This window comes from Sus scrofa, chromosome 13 (genome assembly GCF_054392235.1).
Source record: "Sus scrofa isolate SSC_HxYL_T2T_F1_AM1 chromosome 13, Sscrofa_HxYL_maternal_Yorkshire_Landrace_v2.0, whole genome shotgun sequence".
Lineage (NCBI taxonomy): Eukaryota > Metazoa > Chordata > Mammalia > Artiodactyla > Suidae > Sus > Sus scrofa.
The window spans coordinates 221,350,883-221,362,958 of NC_139395.1; the positions used below are offsets into that span (position 1 = coordinate 221,350,883).

General features: G+C 48.1%; 1 protein-coding gene across 5 annotated transcripts in view; it reads left to right on the plus strand.

Moving 5' to 3' along the window:
- The window catches only part of PDE9A (phosphodiesterase 9A), a 95,452-nt gene that overhangs the window by 35,879 nt on the left and 47,497 nt on the right, over window positions 1-12,076 (plus strand). For all 5 annotated transcript variants that reach the window (XR_014825234.1, XR_014825232.1, XR_014825233.1 and 2 more), the window contains exon 4: window positions 287-330. Coding sequence is in view for 2 of the 5 variants with exons in the window: in XM_005654079.3 (XP_005654136.2) it covers window positions 287-330 (44 nt within the window). In the remaining 3 variants the exon portion in view is untranslated. The remainder of the gene's footprint in view (window positions 1-286; window positions 331-12,076) is intronic.

The window sequence follows — 12,076 nt, forward strand, 5'->3', positions numbered from 1 at the left end:
AGGTGTGGGGTGGGCCAGGACCCTTCTCTGCGGTCCCAGCTGCATTCAGCTTGCTGGTTTTATTAACCAGCTATGAGCATGATAGCGGGTGGTCCATCCTTCAAGGGCTATATTTAAAGTATTTAGAATTCTTCTGAACGAGGACGCTCAGAAGCGCCAAGGAAACTGATTTTTAAAAGACCTAATTCGCTGAATTCTAATTCACCCCAAGTGCTTATCTCTAGTACCAGACGTGCTCCAGCGTCTTTGACAGCATCTTACTGTGGAACGGCCTTCTCTCTTGCAGAACTCCCTACAAAGTGAGACCTGTGGCCATCAAGCAGCTCTCTGGTAAGGCCCTGCTATCATTTTTTTTTTTTTAATTAAAAGGAAAAAAGAGAGAGAAAGAAAGCGCCAGGCTACCCCGTGATCGCATTATGAGCTAAGAAGTGAATTTGGAGCCTGGATCTGTTACAGAATCTAAAGCCATCTTCCCCTGCAGAGGCAGCCACGCTCTGCCCCCCCACAGCCCCCAGGGAGCCCGGCCCGGCCCTGACCACACCCCACTCTTGTCTCCCCGAGTCCAGTACCTGTCCTGCCCATTAGATGGGGAGGTGAAAAGCCCAGCCCTTTGCAAGCCCAGCCTTCAGGGTGCCCCACCCAGACAGTGGTGGTGTTTTATTAAAATTCCATTTCCTTTTGGGGTGTTTTTAAAATCACTCTAACGTATGTATGGTTTACACATAATAAAATGTTCCCATTTAAGTGTATATTTGGATATGCTTTGAAAGTCGTGCACAATCTTATTGCACCAAGACAAGGAGCACGTACATCCCCTGAAAAGGTCTTCTTAGGCCTCTTCCCACGCAACCCTGTCCCCCGCCTCCTGGTCCCTATCAGCCACCAACCCGCTCCCCGACCCCATAGGTTACAGATTTGTTTCAAGAGTTTCATAGAAAAGAAATTATGTAACATGTGTATTCTTTTTGGACTCGACCTAATGGTTTTGAGACTCGTCCCTGTATTTTGTGTATCAGTGATTCGGTCCTTTTCACTGGTGAGTAATATTCCAAGGGGTGAATGGACCACAGTTTATCTGCTCATCTGTTGAAGGGCCTCTGGGTCCTTCCGGTTGGGGCTTTTGTAAATCAGGCAGCATGAGCATCCAAGGACAAGCGTTTGCAGGGGTGTCTAGTTTTATTTCTCTTGGCGTCAATGGGATGGAATGGGGTTGCTGGGTTAAGCATGTGTGTGGTATAGAAACTACCGCCACGCCCTGTTTCTGCACCATCCCGCGTTCCCACCTGGCACGGACCAGAGCTCCCACTGCTTCCCCTTCTCGGCAGCACTTGCTAGCGTCTGTCTTTTTTGTGTCAGTCCTTCCAGCGGGTGGAGTGGTACTGCATTTATACTTTACCGGTGTCCTCGACATCCCTGCAATAGGGAGCAGATAAACTGCATTTAGGTCAGCGATCCCTTTCAAGTTAATTTTTGTGTATGGCCTGAGGTGAAAGTTGAAGTTTGTTTTTTTCTTTTTAGGATGTAGTTGTTAGTTTAATTGTACCTTTTGTAAGCTCGCTGGCTGCAGAGTAGAATTTTGACGCCGCCCGTATTGTGCTGGATGGTGTGTGAGGGAGGCCCCGACGGTCTGTGCCCTGGCGTCTCACCTTTAAAGTGACGGCGTTTACGTAGGAGCCCTGGTGGCTTTCAGTCTTTTTTATGCCTGAGCAGCTCTTGATGAAAATTCTTAGTTCAGTTCTCTTGAAAGTAGATCTTGGAATAAAAAATGAGTTCTAACTTTATCTCGCATGAAAAGCACATTTTGGAGTTCCCACTGTGGCCCAGTGGGTTAAGCATCTGACTGCAGGGGCTCGGGTCGCTACAGAGGTGTGGGTTCAATCCCTGGCCTAGCATAGTGGTTTAAAGGCTCTGACGTTGCCACCGCTGCAGCTCAAATTCAGTCCCTGGCCTGGGAACGTCCCTAAGCCATGACTGTGGCCATAAAAGAAAAAAAAGAAAAGAGAAAGAGAAAGAAAGGAAAGGAAAGGAAATCACTTTTTACCCTAAAAAGCTTATCAAGCCCTTGACTTAGTAGTAAACTATTTTTCTGGCTGTTTGCCATTCTTGCCGTTAACTAGATCCCGCACTTACTTCGGCCTTCACTGCTCTCTCTCCCCGTTGCCTCTTCTCTTTCGGGCCCCAGTCCACACTTAGTCGTTGGGCCTTCTTGGTCTTCTCTGGTCCGACAGGGTCTCAGGTGACCGTCACTGTCGTGACCCTGGCAGTCTTTAAGAGTCTGTCGATGGCTCTTCCATCTGGGCTCGTCTGATGCTTTTCTCACCACCAGCCTGGGCGTGTGCACCTTGGGAAAGAAGGTATAGGGTCCGTGAGACCCACGTGAGCCCCTGGCTCCTTCACTGTCAAGTTGCTTTTTTCCCCTTTCCTTGCTCAATTCTTGGGCAGCAAGTCCCGAGTCTAGCCTCCCTTCAAGTGGAGGCGATCGGAATTGAGGTTCACTTTCTCCGGACAGAGATCCACTTGTTGAGAAAAGAGTCCTCTCCCCCATTGAATTATCATGGCACCTTTGTCACAAATCCGTTGAGCACACGTGTGGGGTCTTTGGACTCACTGTGGTGCTCCATTAACAACCGCGTCCGTCCTCCAACCAGCGCCACACTGTCCTGATTACGGGGTTCCCGGTGAGCCTTGAAGTCAGGAAGAGCGGATCCCATGGTTCTGTCTTCTTTTTCAAAAACGTTTGGCCCCTTCCAGGTTCCTTTTATGTTCAGACACATTTTAGGAGCAGCCTGTCAATCGCTACTCAAAAAAGTCTGCTGGGATTTTGATGGAAATGCTGCTAAATATACAGAGGGCAACTTGGGAAGGACTGCCGTCTGAGTCACGTGGAGTCTTCTGATTCGTGAGTGTTTCTTCTGATTCGTGGGTGTTTCCTTTAATGTCTTTCACTGGTGTGTTTTAGTGGACAGTGTAAAGTTCTTCAATGGATATTGACAAACCTATCGCTGCTTCATATGTCAATGCCATTATCAATGGATTTTTTAAAATTTCAATTTCCACTAGTTCTTCGTTTAGAGAAGTACAATGGGCTTTTGTGTATGACCTGGCTGCACTCACCTATTAAGTCTAGTGTATTTTCTGTAGATTTCCTATGATTTTCTACATATGCAAATAGAGAATTGCTTCCTCCTTTCAAATCCGATGGCTTCTGTTTCTTTTGTTGTTGTTTTTTTCTTGTTTTATCGTACTAGCTAGGATAGCTCCTGTGATAGAATAGAAGGTGTGAAGGTAGAGATTCATGCTTCGTTGCCAACCTCAGAGGGAACGTATGATATTTTTCACCATCAGTTATGACGTCAGCTATAGCGCTTTTTGGTAGATGCCCTTTATCAGGTTGAGGGTTGGTTTGTTTTGTTTTTTTATTTCTATTTCTCATTTGTTGAGTGTTTTAATCATAAATGGGTGTTGAATTTTGTCAAATGCTTTTCTGCCTGTATTGAGGTCATCTTTTTTTTTCACCTCTCCAATTAGTAGTGAATTTTAATAATCCATTTATTTTTTTTATTTTTATAAAAGTATAGTTGATTTACAATCTTCTGTCGATTTCTGCTGTACAGCAAAGTGACCCAGTCTAACAACTGATTTTAAAATATCAAACTAACCTCGCAGGCCTAGCATACACTCCATTTGGCCATGGCATATTTTCTTTTTGTTTTGAATTAAATTTGCAAATATTAAGGATTTTCGTATCCCCGTTGATGAGGGATATAGGTCCATAGTTTTCTTTTCCTATAATATATTCATCTGTCTTATAAAATGAATTGGGAAGTGTTCTGCCTCCTCTGTGTTCTGGAAGAGTCTGTGTAGGGTTGGCCTTATTTCTCCCTTAAATGCTTCACAGAAATCACCAATGAATCCATCTGTGCTTGGAGTTTCCTTGTGGGAAGGTTTTTAAGTATGGATTCAACTTAGTAGGTACATTCAGGTTTTCCATTTACGGAGGTTAATTTTAGGAAGCTGTGTCGTTGCACCTGGGTTTCATCTAAGAGTCTGTTGGCATGTGATGCTGTTGATATACGCCCTTACGATCCTCTTTAGGTCCTTAGGCTTCTAGTGTAATTCCCCCTTTCACTCACGGTATTAGGAATTGCTGTCTTCTCCCTTTCTACACTGATCAGGTTAACGAGAGGTTTAGAAGTTGTATTGATTTCTTTTTCCAAAGAGTGGGTTTCATTCGTTTTCTCAGTCGTTTGCTTCCTGTTTCATTAATCCCTGCTCTTATGTTTATTACTTCTTTCCTTCTATCCATCCAGATCTAACATGCTCTTCTTCTTCTAGCTACGGAAGGTAGAAGCTTGATCATTGATTTTAGATCTTTCTTCTTTATGCATAATAATTTAAAGCTAGAGATTTCCCTCCAAGCATACTTCGTGTCTCATATATTTTGATGTGCTGTGTTTTCATTTCCATTCAACTTAAAATATGTTCTAATTTACCTTGTGGTTTCTTTTATGATCCATTTGTTGTTTAGAAGTATGGTGTTTAATTTTCAAGTACTGGGGTATTTTCCAGTTGTCTCTCCGTTATTGGTTTTCCAGTTGTCTTTCCGTGTGTTTGTCTTGGCCACAGGATGCAGCAGCTTGATGTGGGGGTCTCAGTTCCCAAACCAAGGACTGAACCCAGGCCGCAGGGGTGAAAGCACCGAGTCCTGGTCACGAAACCCCCAGGGAACTTGCTGTTATTGGTTTCTGTTCATTCCATTGTGACTGTGTAACTTCAGCCTTTTTTCATCGATTCCAGTGCATGGTGTATCTTGGTGACTATTCCATGTACACCTGAAAAGAATCTGTACTCTTGGTCCTGGGTGAAAGAGTTTATAAATGTCCATTAGGTCAGGTCAGTTGATAGTGTAGTTCAGGTTTTCTGTACTTTCGCCTATTTTTGTCTCTTCGTTCTATCGATTGGTCACCGAAGGGAGAGTATTGAAATACCCACCTCTGTCGTGGGTGCGTTATTTCAGTTCTCAGTTCTCTCACTTTTGTTTTCTGTTATTGGGCGCATGCTTGTTTAGAATTGTTGCACCTTCTCGATGGATCAGCCCCTTTATTCCGATAAAAATATGCCCTCTACCATTGGAGCTGTTCCTCGTTTGAAAGGCTTCTTTATCTCACGTTACGGTAACCAGTGCAGCTTTCTCACACTTACTGCTCCTACGCTGTATCCCTTTCCATCCCTTTCCTTTTAATGTCTTTATGTTTGAAATGGATTTCTTAGGGGCGGCATTATCAATTCTGGCAATCTCAGCTTTTTAACTAACTTTTTAAGCCATTTACATTAAATGTAATTATTGTTAGGCTTCTGGTTAAATCTGCTGCCTGGTTACTCATTTTCTGTTTGTCTCTTTATTCTCTTTTGGGTATTTTTCTCTCTACATCTTTTGGATACCAAGCGTTTTTTAATTCCACTTTTTTCTCCACTCTTGATTTATGAGCTATACTTCTTTATTTAAATTTCTGAAGCATATATGATTTACAATGTGGTGCCAATTTTTGCTTTACAGCAAAGTGACCCAGTCATCCGCATATATAATTTCCTTTCTTACAGTCTTCCATGGTGATCTATCCCAAGGGGCTGGATGGAGTTCCCTGTGCTGTACCATAGGACCTCATTGCTTATCCATTCTCAGTGTAATTGTTTGTATCTACGAACCCCAAACTCCCCCACCATCCCACTCCCTCCTCCTCCCTCTTAGCAACCACAAGTCTGTTCTCTATGTCTATGAACCTGTTTCTGTTTTGTAGATGGTTCATTTGTGCCAGATTTTAGATTCCACATATAAGTGATATCATGTAGTATTTGTCTTTCTCTTTCTGACTTAACTTTGCTTAGTGCGATAATCTCTAGTTGCTGCAAATGGCATTACTTTGTTCTTTTTTATGGCTTAGTAGTATTCCATTGTGTATATATATCCGTCTACTTAATCCATTCATCTGTAGATGGACACTAAGGTTGTGTCCCTGTCTTGGCTATTGTGAATAGTGCTGCAATGAACATAGGGGTATAGGTATCTTTTTAAATGATAGTTTTGTCCAGATATGGCCCAGGAGTGGGATTGATGGTTCATGTGGTAGGTCTATATTTTGTTTTCTGAGGAACCTCCATACTGTTTTCCATAGTGGTTGTACCAACTTACATTCCCACCCAGAGTGTAGGCAGGTTCCCTTTTCTCCACACCTTCTCCAGTATTTGTTATTTGTGGACTTAGTAATGATGCCCACGCTGACCACTGTGAGGTGGTATCTCACTGTAGTTTTGATTTGCATTTCTCCAATAATTAGTGATGTTGAGCATTTTTTCATGTGCTTCCTGGCTGTCTGTATCTCTTCTTTGAGCACCGAATCGTAACCCCTAGAGCAGGGATGAGCTGTACCTCTTTGTTTTATTTCTCGGTGGCTGCTTTTGGTGTTCCATATGTATCATCAGCTCATCACAGTCTGCCTTTAAATTCTGTTATCTGATGTCACCTCATGCAAGACTCTCAGAGCAGCAAGCTCCTGTTTCTCCGGCCTCATTCTTTGTGCTGCATCGTACATTTTATTCCTACCTAAGTTTTAAAGCCCATAATAGCCCGTTACCAGTTTTTGCTTTCAACAGTCAATTATATTTCCTTTCTTCATGTTTTTACCCATCCACATTTGCCTTTTTGCTACATTTTAGATCATCTGGATTTTCTTTTCTCCTGTGAAAGAGCGTAGGCTTTGTCCTGGTGGATAGTTGAATGCTCACAAGTCAGTCTGATGCCCAAGGAATGACATAATGCTTTTTGCAGCAACGTGGATGGACCTAGAGACAACCACACTACACTAAGTCAGAAGACAAACATCGTATGTTGTCACCACGTGTGGAATCTAAAATACGACACGAATGGACTTATCGACAAAACAGAACAGACTCAGACGTGGAGAACCGACGGGTGGTTGCCGGGGGGTAGTGGGGGGGGGATGGATACACACCAAGGTCCTACTGTGCAGCCAGGGAACTCTGTTCAGTATCCTGCGATGGGCCATAACGGAAGAGAACGTGAAAAAGTGTATACACCTGAGCCATTTTGCTGCCCAGCAAAAATTAACGCAGCTTTGGAGAATCACCTCTACTTCAGGAAAGGAAACTTTCTAGAAGACGGCCATTCCCCTTCTTGAATGAAGGCCGTCTGCCCCCCCCCCCCATCAAAGCCAGGACTGGGAAGCACACCCACATGCACGGGCGGGCGGGCCTGTGGCAGCTACGGGTCCAGAAGAGCCCGGCGCCCTCACTGTTTTCCCTGCGGCTGCTCTCAGCCCCTGAGGCGCTTTACCTGGGGGACGGTGTCTTCATTCAGCCTCAGGACTGAACCAGCACCTGCCGTGGGGACGCAGGCCCCCAGTCCCCTCCATCCTTGCTTTCCCCAGGCCTGCATCTTCCGTCGCCTGACACCTTGCCCAGCTGCACCTCTGCTGGCCACTCGTCCCAGGAGGCCCTCGGGCCGTGGCCCAGGTGGCCTGGCTCCAGAGGACGTGGCTGTCCCGTCCTGCCCTGTCTCCTGGGCAGAGATCGTGGTGCCTCAAACCCACCTGCTCCCAGCAGCCCCCTTGTCCTTGTTCTCTAAGGCGGACGATGAAAGCTGGGGCCTCAGGGTGCACAGAAACACCCACAGCACGTGTGCACGCGCTCCTGCCAGGCAGAGGTGACAGGTGGCCGGCGGGGAGCGGCAGGGTGGCTGGCTGTCCATTGACTGGTCCCCAGAGTTCTAGCAGGGGACAAGCAGCTTGTCTCCCGGGCACACGTCTGCCTTTCCCCGGCCAGGGGGTACTCCCCCGACCCTTTTAGGGAGTCCTTAGGCCTCCAGACCCGAAGAAGCCAGGCCAGAGGGCCGACTGTATCTCTCCTCAGGTCCTTCGGCTGCAGGGGCCTCTCGGAGAAATGTCCCCCCACGCCTGCGCCCCACAGCTTCAGACAGACAAATCCCAGTTAGGGTCTCGGACTCGCTCCAGCCCCGTTGTGGCTAAACTCTCAGCCCTGCAGCCAAAAGGGCCTCAGCCATGGAAGCTGGAGATGCTCTCGGGACACCCCCCCCCCCCAGGAGAGGACCACTGTATCAAAAGCCAGCCGCTGTCCGGAGGCTGCTGCGCTGTAACGCAAAATACACGCTGAATTTCGAAGACTCCGTCGGAAGAAAAGCAATTCAAACCATCTCGTGAATAATGGTTACATTTCATGCTTTCGTCCGCAGCATGAGTCACACGGCATGAAACCTACCGTTTTATTTATTTTGGACCGCACCTGCAGCATGTGGAAGTTCCTGGGCCAGGAACTGAGCCTGCGCCACAGCAGTGATGATGCCAGGTCCTTAACCTGCGGCACCACCAGGGAACTCTAAAACCCACCATGTCAAAGGGCACAGATGCCGTTGTTTGCAGGGCATTCCCTTCGTTGTGGAATCATCTTTCTCAAATGCCAGGACATTTCTGTCATCCAGGAAGCCCCACAGCTCCCGGCCGGCCGTCCCACCCCAGCCCCCATCTCCGCGGACAGACCTGTCTGGACGTGTCGTGAAATCGAGCCTGTGGCCTTGGCACCTGTGCCCTGCCCGCAGCCTGGGGTTGGCGGGGCTGCGCTGCTCTGCTCCGGGGAAGGTCAGCGCTCGCCCCACGGGACTGCAGAGCCACGCGGTGTTCTGCTCACGGATATTCAGATGTTCCCACTTTGCGGCCAATGTCAAGTCCACCACCGTGGACACTCATGCCCAGGTTTTCCTGGGAATGATACATGTCGGAATGAGCTATTTTGAGATAAGTTGGGTTCCATAAAATATTTAAATTAAAAAAAACCCACAGAGTCCAGCTGCCTTGGAGGGAGGGCCTGAGAGGATTCGAGCCCTGGTGAACCAGCTTCTTCCTTCTGAGCCGAGGTCCAGCCTGCGGACTTGTGTGCGGGACAGACCAGAAGTGCTGAGGGCTGGCACCCCGAGCATGGCCCCCCAGCCAGACAGGGACACGGAGAAGTGCTCAGCTTCTTGCCCCGCGGGGACAGTTCACCCCTCGTCTACGCAGCTGCCCCCAGTCCCCTGCTTAACGCCCCCACATCCCTGCTTTGCCTCCGTTGCCCATGCCCCCAGGTTTCCTGGGTCCCCTCCAGGTGCACTGCTGGGCCCCGGTTCCATGTGTCCAGGGCGGCTTCACAGGATCCCAAGCGAAGAAACGGGGACGGTCCAGCTGCCCTCCTTCGGGGCCAGTCTGGGTGAAGTGGCTTCAGGAAGACTGCCGTCTACACTGCACTGCAGCTTCCCTGCGAAGGAGGAGCCAGGCTGCACCCCCGCGTGGTTCTTCCCAGGATCCACGAAATAACTCCTGCAAAAGGGCTGAGCACAGCGCCTGCCCCGTGGGGCGTGCTGTCATTGAACGACAGGTGTCATTTCAGTGACCCGGGGGGCATGTTTCAGCGGCTGAAGCCGGATCTCTGGAACTGCTTCCTCAAGTCTGAACCTGCACACTGAGGGCTGGCTGCCTTGCCCCTTGCCAGTCAAGCTAATGCTTGACATTGGAGCACAAACATCATGGGAAATAACGACCCTTCTTAACACCGTCTTCTATTTTTAGTGTAATCTCATCGCCAGCAGCTCTGTAATCAGAGCCTCTGTCGCCTTTACGTGTATTTTTTAAAACAAAAAGAGCTCAGTGTACAGAGGGAGAGTTCCCGTGTCTCCGTGATGTCTCCCTCGGGCTTCGTCCACTTCTGCTTTCTTTAGCTTCATGGCACTGTGTGTCCGCCCTCCCCTGGGGTGGCCCAGGCGACAGCAGCGGGACTTGGCACATCACTGTGAGGGTGTGGGTGGCAAACCGTGGTACCGCATGCAGGCGCCGCAGTGACGATGTCAGGATCCAGCAGCGCCGGCCCTTAGGGTCCGCAGGTCCCAACCCGCCCACGCCGAGGGATGTGAGCATCAGCAGATTGGGGTGTCCTGCGGGGAGGTGTCTTGGAACCTGCCCCCTGCGGATACCGAGGCGCGACTGTACAGTGAGAACGGTGACATCCGAGCACGAGTGCACGCACCTCCAGGAAACAAAGGTTCAAGCTCTTGGCATTGGCGGAGGCAGGCACCCCTCCCCCGCCGCGTCTGTGTCCCAGGTAACTGTGCAGTGACGGGCACACACAGACGTGACGGATAGGTCTGATGACGTCCTAAAGACGTGTGCGCGTGTGCTCACCCCCCCGGGCCAAGACAAAGCCGCATTCCCACGCCTGGGAAAACGCCCTGGGCTTCTCTTCAAGCCAGTTCTCCCACCCACCCCGTGGGAAACGGCGGTTCTGACTTCTTTCACCGCAGACGGCTTCTTCCTGTTCTCCAGTTTCATGAGAATGGAATCACACTGTGAGGGCTCTCTGGTGTCTGCCTTCTCTCGCTCAGGATCCTGTGTCTCAGACCCATGCAGGTCGTTTGTTTACTGTCTGCTGCTCTGTTTCATGCTCGCCCCATCGCCGGTTCATGAATTCTCCTGGGAGTGGACTTTCCGGTTTGGGGTTAAGCTACCTTTAAGCATCGCACACGTCTTATGTGGTCGTATTTGCCGTTTATCTCCGGTGTGACTTAGGAGTGATGCTGCTGGCTCATGTGATAAAGTGTGTTTAACTTTATAAGAAACTGCCAAATTTTTCCTGCAGTGGCATTTTGCATTCCCACCTGTCATGGATGCGTGATCCAGGTGTCACATCCAGCCCAACACCAGCATTCTTGGTGTTTTTAATTTTAGACCTTCGAGTAGGTGTAAAGTCACATTTCATTATGGTTTAAATTTGCACTTCTCGGATGACTTAATAAATTGGGAAAGTGTCTTTCTGTGCTCATTGGTACATGCATACCTTATTTTGTGAAGTGTCTATTTCAAGCATTTTTCTCATGTTTAGGCTCTTGTATCAGTTTTTGTCACTGGTGTGGGGGGCAGCGCATACTCTTGGATAGAATGCAGTTGTCAGGTGTATGTACAGCCAGCATCCTTTGCCAGTTTGTGACTGGTCATTTGATGAGCGGACATTTTTAACTGGATGAACTTAATTGAACAGTTCTGTGTGTGTGTGTCTGGTGCTTTCTGAGTCTTCATTAAGAACCCCTTCTCTCCCCGTTTCTCCCACCCCCAAGGTCACGAAGATACAGTTTTAGGAAGTTTAGGGTTATAGCTGTTACAGCTTAATCTGTGATCCATTTCAAACTGATGTTGTGTGTGGTGTGAGGTAGGGGTTGACAGGCTTGTGGATCCAGTTGGTACGGCACCCCTGGTTAAAGAGCCTCCCTTCCCGTTGGGCCACTTTGGCACCTTTGTTGAAAATTGTCTCTCTGTATATGGGTCCCTGTTCTGTTTCTTCCATTTGCATGTCTCCCGACCCCGAGACCACCCTGGCTCAAATGCCAGAGCTTGGGAATGGGTCATTGTCCATGTCTGTACTTCCTTTTGTTTTGGTTCTTTGGGTCCCTCTAAATTTTAGAATAAAGAATCAACTTGTTGGAGTTCCCTGGTGGCTCAGCGAGTTAAGGATCTGGTGTGGTCACTGCTGTGGCACAGGTTCCATCCCTGGCCCAGGAACTTCCACCAAAACCAAAACCAAAAAGAGAACTAACTTGTTGATTTCTTTCAAAAACCCTTCTCTAGCTTTGACAGGGATTGCGTTCAGTGTGTAAGTGAATTTGGTAACAGTAACGTCGTGACACTATTGAGCCTTCAACCACAGGCACCCTCCGTCCCTCCACTCAGCTTCAGGAGCAAGTCCGGCTTATCTTTTGTTAAATCTGTTCCCGAGCTTGAGCTTGTGCTGTTTTCCGGTGTTATTGCAAATGAGATCTTCGTTTAATTTGCCATGTGTTTGCTGCTCATTTATAAAAATGGAACAGATATTTGTACATTGACGGAGTATCTTGAGACTTTGCTTATGCCTTCAGGGGTTCGTTCTGGTACTGATTTTATACACTCGTAGGATTTTCCGTAGAGACGGTCCCACTTTCTGACACTGAAGACAGTTTTGCTTCTTACATTCCAGTCCGTTTGGCTTT